At 37.8% G+C, this 21,057-nt stretch overlaps 1 protein-coding gene across 3 annotated transcripts in view; it reads left to right on the top strand.

Moving 5' to 3' along the window:
* Nucleotides 1–21,057, top strand: part of REC114 (REC114 meiotic recombination protein) — a 95,813-nt gene that overhangs the window by 69,949 nt on the left and 4,807 nt on the right. For all 3 annotated transcript variants that reach the window (XM_079912266.1, XM_079912265.1, XM_079912264.1), the window contains exons 3-4: nucleotides 6,690–6,773; nucleotides 13,519–13,731. In XM_079912266.1, coding sequence (XP_079768392.1) covers nucleotides 6,690–6,773; nucleotides 13,519–13,731 — 297 coding nt within the window. The remainder of the gene's footprint in view (nucleotides 1–6,689; nucleotides 6,774–13,518; nucleotides 13,732–21,057) is intronic.

Here is a 21,057-nt window from a genome sequence, read left to right as displayed (position 1 = left end):
TTTCTCTACCGTCATGTATGTTTGAAAATCTACGTCGAAGAGTTAAAAATAAAAAATTATTTCAAAATAAAAGTTTCTTAAAAATCAGTTCAGGGGTCATTTCCTCTGGGCCTTGTAATCTAATGCCTCTTTTCTGTGCTTCTGCAGAAACATGGAACTTGCCACATTGATTGTTACTGCTAAATGGTTTATTTGTTTGATTCCCCCAGACTATCAGTCCCTGAGTGTGGGGAACGTGTGTTATTTGACTTTGAGTCATAGAATCTGGCACATAACCTGGTATATATTAGATCTTCAATAAATATTTTTGGAACAGATTGTGACTTTTCACAACATATTGTGATTTCTAGATGTTAAACATTCTAAAACATAGTAATCTTTATTTTCTTGCTCAGTTCTTGCTCTCATGGAGTTTGCAATAAAGTGGGAACTAGAAAAGGAGGGATAGAAAGGCAGATGTGTACATAGATATTACAGTGCACAGGACCTCCCGACTGCCGAATTCAGTGCAGGCTTTTAGCCTTTATTTTTTACTCCATCCTGGGCATCACCTGACACTGTTGACCATTCTCTACTAGAAAGTCTCAGTCCTCTAAGCTTCCATACTCCTCTATCCTAGGCATGATTTCTTGGTATTGGCTTCTATTCTTTTTGTCTGATAGTAAATTTGGTATTTCCTAGAGTAGTCCACTCTCTCTTTCTTCCTATCCTGTACTATCAATTCCAAACCATTTTTCCACCCCAGTACCTCCAGGGCATGTGACAGACTCATCAGTTAACAGTGGCTTCTTAGGCAGTGATTTTTGGCCAGGTCGGGCAACAGTATCCCAGGCACTAGGGAGAGAAGCTCCTTCGGTGAGTGTGATTCATTCTCCCTTCCCCTTGGGCAGATTCCATGTCTTTTTTAACGCCTAGCGCAGTGGCCGGCCATAGTAGGAGCTTAGTGATGGTGAGTGTTTCAATAGCAGCAGCTACAGTGTGCTGTGGGAGCACAGAGCAGGCCACTTAACTGTCTGAGAAAGTTAGAAAAGGCAGCACAGAAGAGTCATCAGTTGAGCTAAACTGAATTCACCAGAAGGACAAGCCTTAAAGGAGATTCTAAGAGGTGGATTTTCAAAGATAAGGAGCTCAATTATTAAAATGTAGAAATATATGAATGACAAGTGGTTAGGTACACAGAATTCTTTACTAAATCCCCACATATTAGGATTAAAAAGTTCTTTCTGCATCTTGAATAAGATAAGTGTAAGTTGGGAATTCCCTGGTGGTCCAGTGGTTAGGACTCTGTGCTTTCACTGCTGAGGGCGTGGGTTTGATTCCTGGTCAGGGAGCTAAGATCCCTCAAGCCACATGGTGCAGCCAAAAAAAAAAAAAAAAAAAAAAGTAAGGTGTTCTGCATCATCGGACAGGTAACAAATTTGTGGACCTCACTGTTCCCAAGAAATGATATTGGCATGAAGTATTTTGTTAATTTTCATAAAGTTCCATTCACTCAAAACTTACTGAAACATGTTCAGGTGTCAAAGACTCTAATAGGTGTTGTATGTTTAATGGTAAGCAAAACAAACATAGCCCCTGCCTGTTACATGGGGTTATAGTCTAGTGAAAAAATAAACATTAAGTAAATAATCACTACAGACACACACACAAACTGTGATAAATGCTATGAAAGAAAAAAGTACAGGGCTATGGGAAAGTGTGATAGTGTGTCCCAGTTGAGATTAGGGTGAAATGAACAGTGTTTAGAGGTTAATTAGGTAAAAAGTCAGAGGGCAAAGGCAGAGGGAAGAGATGTATGAAGTTCTAAAGAAAGATGGTTTGGACAAATTGAAGAGGAGGAGCCATTAAGTGGCTCACCTCAGAGGCGTTGCTGGGGAGGAAGGCCGTACCCATTCCCGGCATAGCCACTGCAGAGTCCTGAACTGAGGGGCTGCTGGAGCTGACCTAGTAGCCTTTGCTGAATATTGTGACAGTTGCTGAGGATTCAGGGGGTAATAAGACACATTCTAGAACCTGCCTTGCCCTGCCTAGGGATTCTTATTCTTATCAGGGACAAAGAAATGTAACTAGTTACAATACAGCATGATAAGTACACTAAGATCCTGAGAGGGCATAGAATTCTGAGAGGTCAGCCAGCTTTGCCTTGTGGGGAATGGTTGAGATACAGCAGGGTTTTCAAAGATCAGTGAAAAAGGAAGGCCATTTTAGGAACAAGCTACACAACGAAATCAAGGTGTGAGGAGCCGCCAGATGCAGCAGTGACGGTGTAAGTGGAGAGGATGGTGAGATGGAAAAGGCTGGGGATTGGATCTCTAGGACCTGGGGATTGATTGGTATTGAGGGAGAAGTGAGGAAAGGAGTCCACCAGGATACCAGGTTGATCACTTGGGGTGACTGGTGAATGATGCCGTTCACGGGGGTGGCAATGTGTGGGAATGGCAATGTGTGTGGAGAAGAACTGTCCCAATCTGGGTGAGTTTACATGGAGGGATCTGTGAGCTAGCCAAATGGAGATGTCTCATAAGACACAAGGTGGACTAGAGGTAGGAGGAGGTGAGGCCAGGCCAGGGCCAAGAACTGCTCATTTCTTTTCTAATAAACTTTTTATTCTAGAATAGCTTTGGATTTACAGAAAAGTTGTAAAGATGGTACGGAGTTGCCATAGACTTATCATTTATTTAGGTCCTGCTTTCACCTCTTCCTTGAGTTTATGCCATATTGGAATGGGAATCCTTGTTTGCCTAAATATTCCCACATGCATGCATGTCGGGTTTAATGTGGTTCAAAAATCAAAACAATATAAAAAGATATATAGTAAAAAAATTTTACTTCAACCCCTGCCCCATCTGCACTGTTCATTCCCACTCCCTACAGATAACTGTTTTTATTAGTCTCTTGTGTACTAATCCTTCCAGTTTTTAAAATGTAAATACAAGCAAATAATAAGAATATACATTGTATGCTCTCTCCCTTTCTTATACAAAGGTACCACATCATGGACATTGTTCTGCAGCTTGCTTTTCTGCTGAACAGTATATCTTACAGATCAATACATATAGACCTGCACTGTCCGGGAAGGGAGCTACAGGCCGTATGTGGCTACTGAGCACTTGAAATATGGTTGATGCAACTGAAAAACAGAATTAAAAAAAGTTTTTTTAAACATCTTTATTGGAGTATAATTGTTTTACAATGGTGTGTTAGTTTCTGCTTTATAACAAAGTGAATCAGCTATAAATATACATATATCCCCATATCCCCTCCCTCTTGCGTCTCCCTCCCTACCACCCTCCCTATCCCACCCCTCTAGGTGGTCACAGAGCACCGAGCTGATCTCCCTGTGCTATGTGGCTGCTGCCCACTAGCTATCTGTTTTACATTTGGTAGTGTATATATATGCATGCCACTCTCTCACTTTGTCCCAGCTTACCCTTCCCCCTCCCCGTGTCCTCAAGTCCATTCTCAACGTCTGCATCTTTATTCCTGTCCTGCCCCTAGGTTTTTTTTTCTTTAGATTCCATATATATGTGTTAGCATACGGTATTTGTTTTTCTCTTTCTGATTTACTTCACTCTGTATGACAGACTCTAGGTCCATCCACCTCACTACAAATAACTCAATTTCATTTCTTTTTATGGCTGAGTAATATTCCATTGTACATATGTGCCACATCTTCTTTATCCATTCATCTGTCAGTGGACACTTAGGTTGCTTCCATGTCCTGGCTACTGTAAATAGAGCTGCAGTGAACATTGTGGTACATGACTCTTTTTGAATTATGGTTTTCTCAGGGTATATGCCCAGTAGTGGGATTGCTGGGTCATATGGTAGTTCTATTTTTAGTTTTTTAAGGAACCTCCATACTGTTCTCCATAGTGGCTGTATCAATTTACATTCCCACCAACAGTGCAGGAGGGTTCCCTTTTCTCCACACCCTCTCCAGCATTTATTGTTTGTAGATTTTTTGATGATGGCCATTCTGACTGGTGTGAGGTGATACCTCATTGTAGTTTTGATTTGCATTTCTCTGTTGATTAGTGATGTTGAGCATCCTTTCATGTGTTTGTTGGCAATCTGTATGTCTTCTTTGGAGAAATGTCTATTTAGGTCTTCTGCCTGTTTTTGGATTGGGTTGTTTGTTTTGATATTGACTGCATGAGCTGCTTGTAAATTTTGGAGATTAATCCTTTGTCAGTTGCTTAATTTGCAAATATTTTCTCCCATTCTGAGGGTTGTCTTTTCGTCTTGTTTATGGTTTCCTTTGCTGTGCAAAAGCTTTTAAGGTCCCATTTGTTTATTTTTGTTTTTATTTCCATTTCTCTAGGAGGTGGGTCAAAAAGGATCTTGCTGTGATTTATGTCAAAGAGTGTTCTTCCTGTTTTCCTCTAAGAGTTTGATAGTGTCTGGTCTTACATTTAGGTCTTTAATCCATTTGGAGTTTATTTTTGTGTATGGTGTTAGGGAGTGTTCTAATTTCATTCTTTTACATGTAGCTGTCTAGTTTTCCCAGCACCACTTATTGAAGAGGCTGTCTTTTCACCATTGTATATTCTTGCCTCCTTTGTCAAAAATAAGGTGACCATAGGTGCGTGGGTTTATCTCTGGACTTTCTATCCTGTTCCATTGATCTATATTTCTATTTTTGAGCCAGTACCATACTGTCTTGATTACTGTAGCTTTGTAGTATGAAGTCTGAGAGCCAAAAACAGAATTTTAAATTTTATTTAATTTACATTTAGGTTTATAAATGGAAGCACTGTAAAATATTTTCCCATTAAACTCAACTCTGTTGTTTTGGTAGGATTGCATTTCACTTTAACCATTTAAAATACAGCATCTAAATTGAAATGTGGTATAGTGTGAATGGTGCACTGAATTTCAAAGACTTAGTACAAAAAAAACTATTTTAATAATGTTTTACAATGTTTGCATGTTGAAATAATAATGTTTTTGATATATTAAGTAGTAAAATTTTACCAATTTCTTTTTGCTTCTAAAATGTGACTACTATTAAAATCACACATGTGGCTCAAACTGTCATTTCTACTGGACATCACTGATACAGAGCTGTTTTTTTTACAGTTGTATAGTATTCCATTGCATAGAGTATCATACTTTATTTAACCAGTCCCCTGTTGATGTATACTTGTTTCCAATCTTTTACCATTAAAAATACAGAAATGCTATAAAGCAGAAACTAACACACCATTGTAAAGTAATTATACCCCAATAAAGATGTTAAAAAAAAATAAAAAATAAAAAAAATAAAAAAATAAAAAAATAAAAAAAAATAAAAAAAAAAAGAAGGTGGAAAGAAAAAAAAAAAATACAGAAATGCTTAACCTTGTCCATGCATCACTTCATATGTGTGCAGGTTGATCTGTGAAGTGAATCTCCCATATTGAGGTTGCTGGGTTAAAGAGTAAAAGCATTCATAATTTTGATATCACCATATTGTCCTCCATAAGAGTTGTACCAGTTTGCACTCCTACTAGCAATGTGTGTATGTGCACTAGTTTCCCCACATACTGCCATTTTAAACCACAGAATCTACATGTTGGGGATGTAATAAGGAACATGTTTCTTTTTGCTAATTCTGAGAGTTTTAAGAAGAAATCACAGATGGTTTGCCTAATTTATTTTTTCATTAAACCTCCTATTGATGATAAAACGTTTAGAATCACCATTTTAGAATGGACTCTTTTTTTCCTTTTGTTACTGAAAAATGTGAAAGAATTAACCCAGTTTTCCTGGACTACAAATTTCTTTGGAAGTTGTAGCTTTTGTCATATTCAGATCTAGGAAGAGAGACTTTGTGAGAGTTCAAAAACTCTTTGTTTTTTAAAGAGCTGTAGACTTCTCACATCCCTCCAGCAGCCTGCGCTGACTGTGGTGGACTAACAGTACAAGGCAGATGCAGTTGCATGGTTTTGCATACTGTCCGTTTATCAGTTCCTTGGATGAGTTCTACTGAATTGTAAACACATTCTAACTTAATGGGCTGCGTAACTGAGCTTATAAGTAGCCATAATCATTAGACAGTCCACTCCATTTACTTTATTAGTAAACTACAGAAACAGTTTATCTTTACACCTTTAGGATCCAGCAGTTGTCCCTCTTTTGAGACTTGTGTGCCCTCTACTGCCCTCTTTGCCTTTTTGTTTTTTCAGATTGAAATGAAGAACTAAGCATTCAGCATCCAAAACCAAATTGCTTCAAGTTTTCCATTCATAGGAATCTGAAAATAAGATTCTCATGAAATCTCACTATATAGTTGGGGATATGGCAGATAACTTAATAAATGAGTATAATGGAAACTCTTGGCTTCCAGAGATTATAAACTCACATTTTGGCAAATTCTAGAGGCATAGAAATGTATCTTATAGCAAATATGACTATGGGCATTTACTATCTTTAATAGTTTATTGATTTTCAATATGAAAAGGTTAAGAAAAGGAATAAAAGCTGAGACTATTAATGTTGATCGTGATGTAGGAAGAACACTAAGGACACTGGGACTCACTGGAAGGGTCATCTTTGGTAATTGGTAATATTGAGTCATTTCTATTGTGCTTAAGTTACAGAATAAATTAATACACAACTTTCTAATAGGAAGCAGCTGCACCACAGCTATTCTTCGTGTCCCTTTTTGCTTCTGTTGCTAATTTTGTTTAATTATTTTGTTTCAGGAAGGGTTTTCACTCGTTGGTAGCAAGAACTGGTTGAAGATTGTAAGACGCATGGATTGTCTGTTGTTTGGAACAACGATAAAGGCAAGATGCTTTGTGGCCAACTGTTTTTTTTTGTTTGTTTTGTTTTTGCGGTACGCGGGCTTCTCACTGCTGTGGCCTCTCCCGTTGCGGAGCACAGGCTCCGGACATGCAGGCTCAGCGGCCATGGCTCACGGGCCTAGCCGCTCCGCGGCATGTGGGATCTTCCCGGACCGGGGCACGAACCTGTGTCCCCTGCATCGGCAGGCGGACTCAACCACCGCGCCACCAGGGAAGCCCATGGCCAACTGTTTATAAGCAACTGATCATACCCTTCTTATCTGCTAAGTGTGTATGGGAGTGGGTGCAGGAGCTTCTCTTTGCAGGTGAAATGGTACTGGGAAGAACACGTTTAAGAAAAGTTTGCGTTATGAGCAAAACATGAAACAAGGAGTGTTAAGAGGCAGAAGCATTGTTAGTAAGAGGATGTTGCTGAAGAGCCAGGGCTTTGATTGATCTTTCAGTACCTGTCTGACAGAGCTGTGCAACCATTTTCCATCCCCCAGCACAAAATGGGAGGAGGTGGACTTACATCATTGTTTGTCTTGCTATTTAGATGTTTAAAAGGTGTGCATTTTCAAATACTTCACTAAATATGTCTTTTCGTTTTTTCTCTTTAATACTAAATAATAAAATTCCCTTTTATTTGCTTCCTAGCTGTATTAAACGTAAAGAATGATCCTCATCAAAGCAACATGAAGATTAATCACCTGGATTCTTTTCTTTCAGAAATAACTATAAAAACCAATCTGTTAACATTCACTGACTAGATAATATTGAAATTTAGGTAAAAGATCATAATTTTTAATGGTCTCATAGACTGAGTTGAAAGAGGTGTTCAAGAGCATCTAATAGGAGGGTCTTTATCAGTCCCTCCAAAGGATCCTCAGAGAATTCAGAAGGTCCGTGAACTCCATGGATTTTCACTGACTTTTTAAAAACATTATTAATTTATTTATTTTTGGCTGCATTGGGTCTTCGCTGCTGCACGTGGGGGCCACTCTTGGTTACGGCACACGGACTTCTCATCGCAGTGGCTTCTCTTGTTGCGGAGCACGGGCTCTAGGCCCACGGCTTCAGTAGATACGGCACGCCGCCGGCTCTGTAGTTGTGGTGCATGGGCTTAGTTGCTCCGCAGCATGTGGGATCTTCCCGGACCAGGGCTCAAACCTGTGTCCCCTGCATTGGCAGGCGGATTCCCAGCCACTGCGCCACCAGGGAAGTCCCTTCACTGACCTTTAACTGAAATATATCATTTCCTTCAATTATAAATGTTGACATCAGACCACATTTGCACCAGTAGAAATCACATATCTTCATATCACGTTTCAGTTGTTTAAGATATCTTAAATGTCATTTATGCTCATCACTACCCCAGTATTATGGTGGTTGTTAGTCCTGCTGCTAGATCTTTTTATTGAGTACATTAATAAGGAAGCATGTATATTATTAGTTTACAAATTAGTGTTTTAATATTGTAATGAATTATTTCAGTATACTTGGTTTCTTTTGTACTCTTATATATTTTATGTGATTAAAAACATTGTTCTGAGAAGGGTCCTCTGGCTTCACCAGACTGCCGAAGGGGTCTGGAGCACATACTCAAAACATTCAGGAGCCCCTGTTTTCATTTTACATGTGAGGAAACTGAATTCAACATAAGCCAATAGCCAACTAGCTGTCAGAAAACTGGGCCACCCATTGGTCTTCTGACTTCCAGCCCAGGACTGTGTCATGCTGCATGAATGTAGGTGTCTTACAAAGTTACACCATGCCATATGTCTGATATTTGAGGTTTAATTTTTTCCTGATTATGTTAAATTTTTAAATTAAAGAGAAAAATAAAAAATAATTTGATCACTCAAAAATAATAATTAACATTTTGAAGTTTTTACTAGGCATATATATTGTATCCATTAGGATAGTGTTCAGATGCATGTGACAGAAAATCCACATATAATGGCCCCCCAAAATAGGGGGTTATTTTTTTGACTATATATGAAATCCAGAAGCAGGCAGTAGCTAGCAATTGGCTCAGCAACTCCACCCTGCTGAGGTCAACACCTTTGCAATTCCCTTGGCCTCTCCCTCACATTTTCAAAATGGCTACTACAGCTCTGTTATATTTCCATTCATAGGAGACCAGCTTCATCTGTTCCTTTTGTAAGGAAAGTATAAACTTTCCTGTAAGGCTCTCCACCTCCCACAACCCCTGACAGATGTCTGCTTCTGTCTCATGGACCAGAACAGTGTACTGTGGCCATCCCAATCTGCCACGATTAGCAAATGAGTGTTTGGCTTTTCCAGTCTCTGGTGTGGATTGGCTCATGGCAAATGAACAGTGTCTGCCATATAGATAATTTATAAATTTGGGATTGTGGTACACAGAGTGCTTTGTATCCTGCTTTCCTCATGTAACGTTATATCTGGAACATTATACCAAGTCATTTCTTAAGTCTTTGAAAACATGATTTTCCATGACTACCTAGTATTTTTACTATTTGGATGCACCATGAGCCAGTTAAGTAATTCCTGATTTTTCACTACTGTAAAAATGTTTTGATTTTCGTAAGGATTTATTTACAGGGTTCTTGAGATAGAAGTACTAAAAGTATGAATGTTTATTTTGTAAATGTGCCTTCCAGATAGGTTGTCCCTGTTTCTGCAGCACTAATGATATGTAAAAATGCTCATTTATCCACATCCTCTCCAACTGGATGATATAATTTAAATTTAAAAACAAGTTTCCAATTTGATAAGCAAAACTGAGCATCTTCGTTTAATTTGCATTTCTTTGGTAACTAATGGGAATGAATATTTTTTGTGTTTCTTAGCCATCTGTATTTCTTCTGTGAATCACCTGTCTACTGCTTTTGCCTAATTTTCCTCTTCAAAATCTTTACTCTATATATAGAGATTACATATATAATACATGTATAGATGTTATATAGAAAAAAATGTATTTTGTGTAGTTATATAATTTTATATGTGATATTTGTATATATATCATATACTTCATATACAGATTTTTAAATATTTAAGTTTAGGATCCTTTTGTTATTGTAAATGGTATTCTTTATCCCAAACATATTTCTAGCTGCTATTACTAGATTTTTTCTGAATTATTTTAAATTTAGCTTCCTAACTAAACTTTTATTAGCTCTGATAATTTAATTTTTAGGAAAGTAATTTTATAATCTGCAAACAATGGTAATTTACTTCTCATAGTTTGTACTTACTACTTTTCTCACCTTACTGAATTATCTAGACCTTCCAGAACCCTGTAATTAGACAATTATACAGCCATCCTTGACATCTTACTGACTTGAATGGGAACCAGTATTTAGACATGAAGAATATTTCTGGCTGTTGATTGGATATTCTTTACCATGTTAGGGAGATAGTCTTTCAGATATAGTTTATTTACTAATAGTTTTATCAGGATTACCAATTAAATTTTAACACCTATCAAGATCATGATTTGTTTCATTTTTTTTAATCCTTTGATCTATTGATATATTAATACTGAGCCAACAGATTCTTCTTTTTGCCTTACCTGGCAAAGGGTACACAACTTTAGTGCTTCTTGCCTTGGATAACTTTTAGTTAACCAAGTATTACATAACAAATATTCTTGTTTAAATTGACAAATAGAAGTATTTTGAAATAAAACTTTCATTCCTTTGACAGAAATTTAAAATTTAAATTCAGGGGGCAATAAAGATTATATTTCTTTTCTCTCTGGCCAAAATAAGTAGATTGTGTAAGATCTGCCTACTTGTAAGGTGGGCTTCCTTTTTTGCAGTAATTGTAATCAAAATGGTCTTGGCTGATTGGCTAATGTATCTGAAGAGACTTTGGTTCCAAGGAGTAACCCTAAACCACTGTCCCCACCTCCAGTAACTCACTGAAGAATTTTTTCATGGTTTTGTCTAGCTTCAGCCTTGAGTATCACCTCTTTGTTTCAAAGCAAAGGATCAAAGAAAATGTTTGTCCCTTCTCTGGTGAAGTCCATATAACCCCAATCCCAATTTCTACATAGAGGAATTCACTTCTAGTGGTGGGGAAAACTGCTCCGGTGGGCTCCTAGTGGTGATGGGAAATTTCTTATACATCTGGGTGATGAATCTGAAACCAGCAGGAAAACATGCCTGTGTTTGTGAGGATTTTCATGTCTCCTTGGCTGTCTTCCTACATGGTACTAACTGGGCCCTGCGTCTTCCTGCATGCTATACCCTGTAACATTAGCTATCTGCATGGAGATGCCATTCACACTTGTGAGTCAGCATTTAATTGGCCCAGTGCTTCCCAGATTTCTTGTATGTACATGAAGATAAATGTACAGAGACAGGCACTTACCCTTAACTTGTTTCCTCAAGGAGTTTTCTATCAGTTGTAAGAACTTGAAATTAAGTGTTTTGAAGCAGAGTGGGAACAACTTAAAATATAGTAATTTGGGGAATTCGCTGGTGGTCCAGGGGTTGGGACTCCATGCTTTCACTGCCAAGGGCCTGGGTTTAATCCCTGGTAGGGGAACTGAGATCCCACAAGTCGTGTGGCGTGGCCAATGTGTGTGTGTATTATTTTGAGCTAATCTCCATAGATGATAGACACTGGAGACTGTTTATTTGGGACAGTTCATGGCTGTTAGTATATACTTGAAAAACTCTCATTTCACAACAAGGAGCTCTTTCTGACTTTTAATTATGGTATAAAAATAAATCTCATCAAGATTTTCAACCTAGGAGTCCTTTTTGTTAACCATGTGGCAGGTTTTCTATTGTGACACTAAGGATGTGGGATGAAGATATCTCATTTTCAGATTTTTCCTGATGTACCTTGGCTTTATCTTGGGTCCACATGTATTGAAGTGGTATTTCTGGTTTCTGATGATAAGCTCAAATTCTGTCCGAGAATTTTACAGAAGCAAACATGGAGCAAAACATCAGTTAGGCTATCAGACATAAAACCTTCCCTGTCATTTCTTGGAACTACATTTCAAAGAAACCCTTAACTGTCTGAACTCATTCTTAATGTACACTCACATATATATGTATATAGATACCTCTAGACAAGTGGTCTGAGATTTCTGCTCTACTTATATACTTAATAATTGTGTTTCTACATATAGCTTTCATCTAGCTATGAGGCATAATTTTTTATGTGATTATTTCTCAAAAGGTTAGATAATTACAGAATCATCATGGAAATAGCTAATATAAAGGTATTTCATATAGATGTACCCAGGTACAGTCTAAACTAGGGTGAGCTGGAAACAACTAATTAATTGTAAACAAGAAAGCTCAGTTTCACAGAAGACTAATAGAATTACCAAAACCTGAATGTAGAGTTCTCTTATCAGTTCTTTCCCCTTCCTTAAGGAAAGTTAGCTTTCAAAGACTCTTGATAATTTGGGGATTATTCATCCAAGAGAAAAATGGCTGAGGAAGTGAATAGGCAATACACAAAAGAAAAAATACGAATGACTAATACACATAAGAAAAATATTCATATTTTTTCATTGTTGGAGGGGGCAGTGATAATGGATTACTTTTATACTCAGGAGAAAAAAATTAAACGTATTAAAAAATGAAGAGAACCCAACAGAGGCAGTAAAGGGGGAGTGGTGTCTATTCTTCTAGACATGATACCTTACCACTACTTAGCCATGCCAAGTTTTCTATATCCTAAAGATGTGGCTTTGCTTGATGGCTTTATCTAAAAATTTAAATAGGGTAAACTGTGAACAGGAAAATCAAGGATTTTCACTTATAGGAACTTTCAGGATTTTGTTAACTGTGGTTAGAAACATTTTCCAGTTAGCAGTGTGACTTGTGTATTTAATAAATGAAAAATGCTGTTACTGTTAGCATCTGAATTTCTTCACAGAAGAAATTGAACAAAGGTACACAATACATACCACCCATTTGGGGTGGCTTTTGTGTAAGCTGAGTCCTCTAAAACTAGGCAGGATGTCAGACTAGAAAAAGGAAACTAATTCTATTAAAATAATAGGTTTATTGTTGTTATTGTTACAATTTAGTTCTATTTTTAAACTTACAATTAAATAAATTTGATGTAGTTGCCACTTCTAAAAATTTGAATTGCATCTCTCCCATATTTGTGGACTTGCCAGGGGATGTAACTCATACAGCAAATTAAAGGCAACATGTGATTCATTTGTCTGTGTGATTTGTACATTAAGTCTGGCCTCTTTAAGGATAAAGGGCACTACAGATTATTAATATGAGATACATTAGCTCTCAGCATTTGCCTGTCCCCTTATCCCGTTTTGTTTTTCAAATTCACTGGCTTGTTTAATGTGTACCTACCTGGTTAGCTCTTTTATATACTCAGGTTTGGAAAACTTTGTTGAGCCAGGACTATTAGCTTCACTGATTTTCCACCTGAGGAATCAGATGGTATGAAACCTTTGTTCCAAAGTAAGACAAAACATTGATCTTTTACTGCAGTCAGTATAGTGACCTTCCTGGTCTTTATGATATGGGCTTTTCCATTTTTGCTGATGTCTGCCAGTTCCTTGAGGGAAATGAGTTTAGTATGAGGAACAGCTCCCAAAAGGGAGAAGAAAACGAATGGCTTTTCTATACCCACATCAACAATCTAGGGTAACTACTCCCTTATTCATACCTCTTCCCCTTCAAACAAAGGGAAGACCTCACAGTAAATAAAAGTAAAGTGATAGGACACGAGGGTCACTGAGGATATCTTCTGATTTGTCACACAGAACAAGAGTCGTATGTTCCGGGTGCAGTTTAGTGGAGGCTCAAAGGAGCAGGCGCTGGAACACTGCTGCAGCTGCGTGCAGAACCTGGCCCAGTACCTCACTGTCCAGGTGCCTGACGGAATCAGCCAGGAGCTCAGGCTGGGTCCTAGCCCACTGTGGACAGGTGAAAGCCAACGGAAGGGCTGTGTGCAGAGCATCCCACCACAGCATGATGTAAGTAGGCGAGGGTGTGGCTGTACGAGAAGCCTGACAAGTTAATGCTCTATGGGGGCCAAAATCGCAGTGGAATTTGCTGAGTCCACCAGGTTTGTAAGTTAAGGATATCTAATGTTGATTGACTTATTTTTATTGATGTATAATTAACTTATAGTATGTTTCAGGTGTACAGTATAGTGATGATAGTTTTATACATTACAAAAGATCACAGTAAGTCTAGTAACCATCTGTCACCATACAAAGTTATTAAAATATTATTGACTATATTCCCTGTGCTGACATTAGGTCTGTGACTCATAACTGGAAGTTTGTGCCTCTTAATCCCTTTCACTTAGTTTGCCCATCGCCCCCCACTCTGCAACCACATTTGTTCTCTGTATTGATGAGTCTGTTTGTTTCATTTGTTCGTTTGCTTTGTTTTTTAGATTCCACATATTTTAGTGTGTATATATTCCGTTGTGTGTGTGTGTGTGTATACATATACACACACACAGACCTCATCTTACCCAGTCATTTATTGATGTACACATAGGTTGCTTCTGTATCTTGGCTACTATAAATAATGCTGCACTGAACACAGGGGTGCATATATCTTTTATTAGTGTTTTTGTTTGCTTCGGATAAATATCCAGAGTGTAATTACTAGATCATATGGTAGTTCCATTTTTAATTTTTTGAGGAACTACCATACTGTTTTGCATAGTAGCTACCAATTTACATTCCCACCACCTGTGCATGAGTTCCTTTTTCTCCACATCCTCACTGACACTTATTATTTCTTGTCTTTTTGATGACAGCCATTCTGACAGTTGTGAGGTAATATCTTGTGGTTCGATTGCATTTCCCTGATGATGAGTGACGTTGAGCATCTTTCCATGCACCTCAGGCAAGGGCAACAAAAGCAAAAATAAATAAATGGGACTGCATCCAACTAAAAAAAAGCTTTGCACAGTGAAGGAAATCCTCACCAGAACAAATGGGCAACCTATTGAATGGGAGAAGGTATTTGCAAATGATACATCCAATAAAGGGTTAATATCCAAAATTACAAGAACTCATACAACTCAGTATCAAAAAAGACCCAAACAATCTGATTAAAAAATGGGCAGAGGACCTGAATAGACGTTTTTTTCCAAAGAAGACACAGTGATTTATTTTTTTTTTTAATTTGAGTCTCACTGTAGCTACCTGTAATACTAGGAATTAGATTAGCTGGGAGTCCCAGGTGTATTATGGGTGTCACTATAGAACAGTGGTTCTCAAAGCATGATCCACAGACCCTTCCCTGAGACCTTTTCCAGGGTCCACAAAGTCCACAGTATTTCTGTAATAATATTAAGATGTTAGCCCTTTTGCTATATGGATATTTGTGTTAATGGGACAAGAGCATTGTGAGCAAACCTGCTGTCACCTTAGCACAGATCAAGGCAGTGGTATCCAACTGTATGCAGTCAGGTTTTTCACTGGTCACTGAAGTAAGAACCAACTAACAAAACCATCTGTATTCTGAAGCACGATGGCTTTCTCCTGGAAAGCACCTGTATGAATGCATTGGGTGCTGAACCACCTCTTTCTTCATGGAACACCGTATTACTTGAACGGACAAACTCTGGTTATTCAGATTTGGGTGTTTGGTGACATTTTCTCGAATGAAGTGAGCCTGTCATTTTAAGAAAACAACTGATATTATTTATCGATAATGATGAAATAAGCTGTTCGAGTGAAAATTAGAATCCTGGAAAACTTGTATCTGCCACTTGAGCTTCACAGCTTCCTAACCCAGAAGACCTTCCTGATGGTACTACTAATGAACGTGATCTTTAAAATAATTAAGTGCAAAATGTTTCAACATTTGGGAGATCTGTATAGTCCAGCGAAGCAGTATTTTTCAAGTGACGAATATATGACGCTACAAAATCATGCATGGATGAAAGACCCAAAGTGCAAAATAGGGACTTCCCTGGTGGTGCAGTGGTTAAGAATACACCTGCCGATACAGGGGACGTGGGTTCGATCCCAGGAAGATGCCACGTGCCACGGAGCAGCTAAGCCCATGCACCACAACTACTGAGCCCGCGCACCGCAACTACTGACCCCACGTGCCATAACTACTGAAGCCCACACGCTCTAGGGCCTATGTGCTGCAACTACTGAGCCTGCATACTGCGACTGCTGAAGCCCACGCACCTAGAGCCTGTGCTCCACATCAAGAGAAGCCACCACAATGTGAAGCCCACGTGCTGCAATGAAAAGTAGCCCCTGCTCGCTGCAACCAGAGAAAGCCTGCACGTAGCAACAAAGACACAACGCAGCCAAAAAGAAATTTAAAAAAAGTAAAAAGATCACAAATTTTTCAAAGTGCAAAACAGACTAATGGATTCTATTTATTTACTTTTGCACCCCTTAATCTCCCTTACCTGTTTCACTCATTCTCCTTCCCCATCTCCTCAGAAAATACCTAGAGACAAATGACAATGAAAACACGACAATCCAAAACCTATGGGCTGCAGCAAAACCAGTTCTAAGAGGGAAGTTTATAGCTATACAAGCCTACCTCAAGAAATAAGAAAAATCTCAAATAAATAATCTAACCTTACACCTAAAGGAACTAGAGAAAGAACAACAAACAAAACCCAAAGTTAGCAGAAGGAAAGAAATCATAAAGATCAGAGCAGAAATCAATGAAATAAAAACAAAACAATAGCAAAGATCAATAAAACTAAAAGCTGGTTCTTTGAGAAGATAAACAAAATTGATAAACCACTAGCCAGACTCATCAAGAAAAAGAGGGAGAGGACTCAAATCAATAAAATTAGAAATGAAAAAGGAGAAGTTACAACAGACACCGCAGAAATACAAAGCATCCTAAGAGACTCCTACAAGCAACTCTATGCCAATAAAATGGACAACCTGGAAGAAATGGACAAATTCTTAGAAAGGTATAACATTCCAAGACTGAACCAGGAAGAAACAGAAAATATGAACAGACCAATCACAAGTAATGAAATTGAAACTGTGATTAAAAATCTTCCAACAAACAAAAGTCCAGGACCAGATGGCTTCACAGGTGAATTCTGTCATTTAGAAAAGAGCTAACACCCATCCTTCTCAAACTCTTCCAAAAAACTGCAGAGGAAGGAACACTGCCAAACTCATTCTATGAGGCCACCATCACCCTGATACCAAAACCAGACAAAGATACTACAAAAAAAGAAAATTACAGACCAATATCACTGATGAATAGAGATGCAAAAATCCTCAACAAAATACTAGGAAACAGAATCCAACAACACATTAAAAGGATCATACACCATGATCAAGTAGGATTTATCCCAGGGATGCAAGGGTTCTTCAATATAGGCAAATCAGTCAATGTGATAAACCATATTAACAAATTGAAGAATAAAAACCATATGATAATCTCAATAGATGCAGAAAAAGCTTTTGACAAAATTCAACACCCATTTATGATAAAAACTCTCCAGAAAGTGGGCATAGAGGGAAGGTACCTCAACATAATAAAGGCCATATACAACAAACCCACAGCAAACATCATTCTCAATGGTGAAAAATTGAAAGCATTTCCTCTAAGATCAGGAACGAGACAGGGATGTCCACTCTCACCGCTATTATTCAACATAGTTTTGGAAGTCCTAGCCACGGCAGAGAAGAAAAATAAGTAAAAGGAATACAAATTGGAAAAGAAGTAGTAAAACTGTCACTGTTTGCAGATGACATGATACTATACATAGAGAATCCTAAAAATGCCACCAGAAAACTACTAGAGCTAATCAATGAATTTGGTAAAGTTGCAGGATACAAAATTAATGCACAGAAATCTTTTGCATTCCTATATACTAATGAGGAAAAATCTGAAAGAGAAATTATGGGAACACTCCCATTTACCTTTGCAACAAAAAGAATAAAATACCTAGGAATAAACCTACCTAGAGACAAAAGACCTGTATGCAGAAAACCATAAGACACTGATGAAAGAAATTAAAGATGATACCAACAGATGCAGAGATATACCATGTTCTTGGATTGGAAGAGTCGATATTGTGAAAATGACTATGCTACCCAAAGCAATCTACAGATTCAATGCAATCCCTATCAGATTACCAATGGCATGTTTTACGGAACTAGAACAAATCATCTTAAAATTTGTATGGAGACACAAAAGACCCCGAATAGCCAAAGCAGTCTTGAAGGAAAAAAACAGAGCTGGAGGAATCAGACTCCCTGACTTCAGACTGTACTACAAAGCTACAGTAATCAAGACAATATGGTACTGGCACAAAAACAGAAACACAGATCACTGGAACAAGATAGAAAGCCCAGAGGTAAACCCACGCACCTATGGTCAACTAATCTATTACAAAGGAGGCAAAGATATACAATGGAGAAAAGCCAGTCTCTTCAGTAAGTGGTGCTGGGAAAACTGGACAGCTACATGTAAAAGAATGAAATTAGAACACTCCCTAACACCATACACAAAAATAAACTCAAAATGGATTAGAGACCTAAATGTAAGACCGGACACTATAAAACTCTTAGAGGAAAACATAGGAAGAACATTCTTTTCTTTTTTGATCCACCTTCTAGAGAAATGGAAATAAAAACAAAAACGAACAAGTGGGACCTAATGAAACTTCAAAGCTTTTGCACAGGAAAGGAAACCATAAACAAGACGAAAAGGCAACCCTCAGAATGGGAGAAAATATTTGCAAATGAATCAACGGACAAAGGATTAATCTCCAAAATATATAAACAGCTCATGAAGCTCAATAGTAAAAAAAAACCCAATCCAAAAATGGGCAGAAGACCTAAACAGACATTTCTCCAAAGAAGACATACAGATGGCTAAGAAGCACATGAAAAGCTGCTCAACTATTAGAGAAATGCAAATGAAAACTACGAGGTATCACCTCACACCAGTTAGAATTAGCATCATCAGAGAATCTACAAACAACAAATGCTGGAGAGGGTGTGGAGAAAAGGGAACTCTCTTGCACTGTTGGTGGGAATGTAAATTGATACAGCTACTATGGAGAACTGTATGGAGGTTCCTTAAAAAACTAAAAATAGAGCTACCATATGATCCTCCAATCCCACTCCTGGGCATATATCTGGAGAAAAACATAGTCCTAAAGGATACATGCACCCCAGTGTTCACTGCAGCACTGTTTACAATAGCCAAGACATGGAAGCAACCTAAATGTCCATCTACAGGGGAATGAATAAAGAAGATGTGGTACATATATACAATGAACTATTACTCAGCCATTAAAAAGAATGAAATAATGCCATTTTGCAGCAACATGGACCTAGAAATTGTCATACTGAGTGAAGTCAGAGAAAGACAAATATATGATATCGCTTCTCCAATATAAAATAAAAAGTTTGAAAAAACATTAATGACTTCAAAGTTAATGCTGTTTTTTATTATCTTAAAATCAATAGTGGATACTCAAGTGATCAATGTACCATTATTTATGTCTTCATGTATTTCATATTATTTTGTACTTATTCATGTTTGAATAAAAAAAAACGATTAAAAAAACCCACAATGAGATATCATCACACCTGTCAGAGTGGCTATTATCAAAAAGACAAGATGTGGAGTAAAGAGAACCACTGGTGCACTCTTGGTGGGAATGTAAATTGGTACAACTGCTATGAAAAACAGTACAGAGATTGCTTAGACCAAAGGATTTTAGTATAACAGAGTATAAAAAATTCCTTGCTGTGATTTCAGATTCTACCTTGAAAATAACCTTTAAGAAACTACCACTTGTTGAGTTTTGGTGTCATATCAAGGAATATCCACAATTAACTGAAAAACCCATTTTTAAAAAAAAACTTTCCATCTGTATATCTGTGTGAAGCCAGATTTTCTTCATATACTTCAACCAGAACAACGTGTGTCAGCAGATTGAGTGCATAAGTGGATAGGAGGAGAGTCCAGCTAGATATTAAAGAGATTTGCAAAAGTCATTATATTTTTGTTAGGAAATATAGTTTTCATTAAAATGTTTTTAATATAACATATAATGGTTTTATAAGATTTAAATGAATATTTAAAATTTTTGTTTTAATTTCTAACATAAATATCACATGTAACTCAAAACAAAAGCCGTTTGTAAGAGTGTAAAGGAGTCTTGCGATAAAAGTTTGGGAATCTTTATTACAGAATTTCTCCTCGAGGTACATATTCTAGCATTTCTTTGGCATAGTCCCACAAGCTGCTAGCATAAGCTACCTCTGCTCCTGGGATGAAATTCTAGTTTCAAGCTGGGTTTTCTTATTTTCTATTTTGAGTAATGATTTTCCAAACCTGGCTTTCCATCACTTCATCCTGGAAGTTCCCCTTAAACTCACTGGGCCAAGACATTTCACCTTTACACCAACTTTCTTTTCATAGTTTATCTGGGGTGAACATAGATTTACATTATTTATCATAAAGTGTTTTTCTTTAAACAAGTACTGTATGATTTCTTCTTGACTATGTTTAATTTGCCATATCAAATTTTTTTTTTTTTTTTTTTTTTTTTTGCGGTACGCGGGCCTCTCACTGCTGTGGCCTCTCCCATTGCGGAGCACAGGCTCAGCGGCCATGGCTCACGGGCCCAGCTGCTCCGCGGCATGTGGGATCTTCCCGGACCGGGCACGAATCCATGTCCCCTGCATCGGCAGGCGGACTCTCAACCACTGTGCCACCAGGGAAGCCCTGCCATATCAAATTTTGATGATGTTTTAGAATTCTTCTTCATTTGTTTCTGCATGACTTTTGTTGTGAACATGTCTTAACACTAAAGCTGGTTTTTTTTTTTTTTTTACAAACCCTGGATCTAGTTTAAAACATTTTTGCCTCATCAGCTGCTGCTGTATTCTTTAAGAATCCCCTCTCTACAAACGGGATGGAATGGCTTATTATAAGGTACTTTCTTGCTTATGACAAAACTTTCATGTCTTTTCTTGATTCCATATTCAAGTCTTCCTCTGATCTGTAGTTTGGTGTTCTGAGTAGATGAGATGGCACAGTGTTGTGCAAAGACCACAGGCTTTGGAATCAAAATGGATCTAGGTTTGAATCCTAGCCCTATTAGTAGCTACGTGATCTTATGCAAGTCACTCATCTGTAAAATGGTGAGACTGAAATTGTCTATAAGCAGCTAGGACAACATCTGGCAAATACCTAAATAACATGATCCATTATTACTATTACTGCCAGTGCTGTTACCGTTTCAGATCTGCCTTCCCTTGCAAATGAACGAATGAGTATCCTAGTCAGTTATTACTGAGGGTAAGAACTCATGAGTC

Source organism: Stenella coeruleoalba (assembly GCF_951394435.1).
Source record: "Stenella coeruleoalba genome assembly, chromosome: 2".
NCBI lineage: Eukaryota > Metazoa > Chordata > Mammalia > Artiodactyla > Delphinidae > Stenella > Stenella coeruleoalba.
Note: the sequence above shows the minus strand (reverse complement) of the source record. Positions and strands in the feature narration are given on the sequence as shown.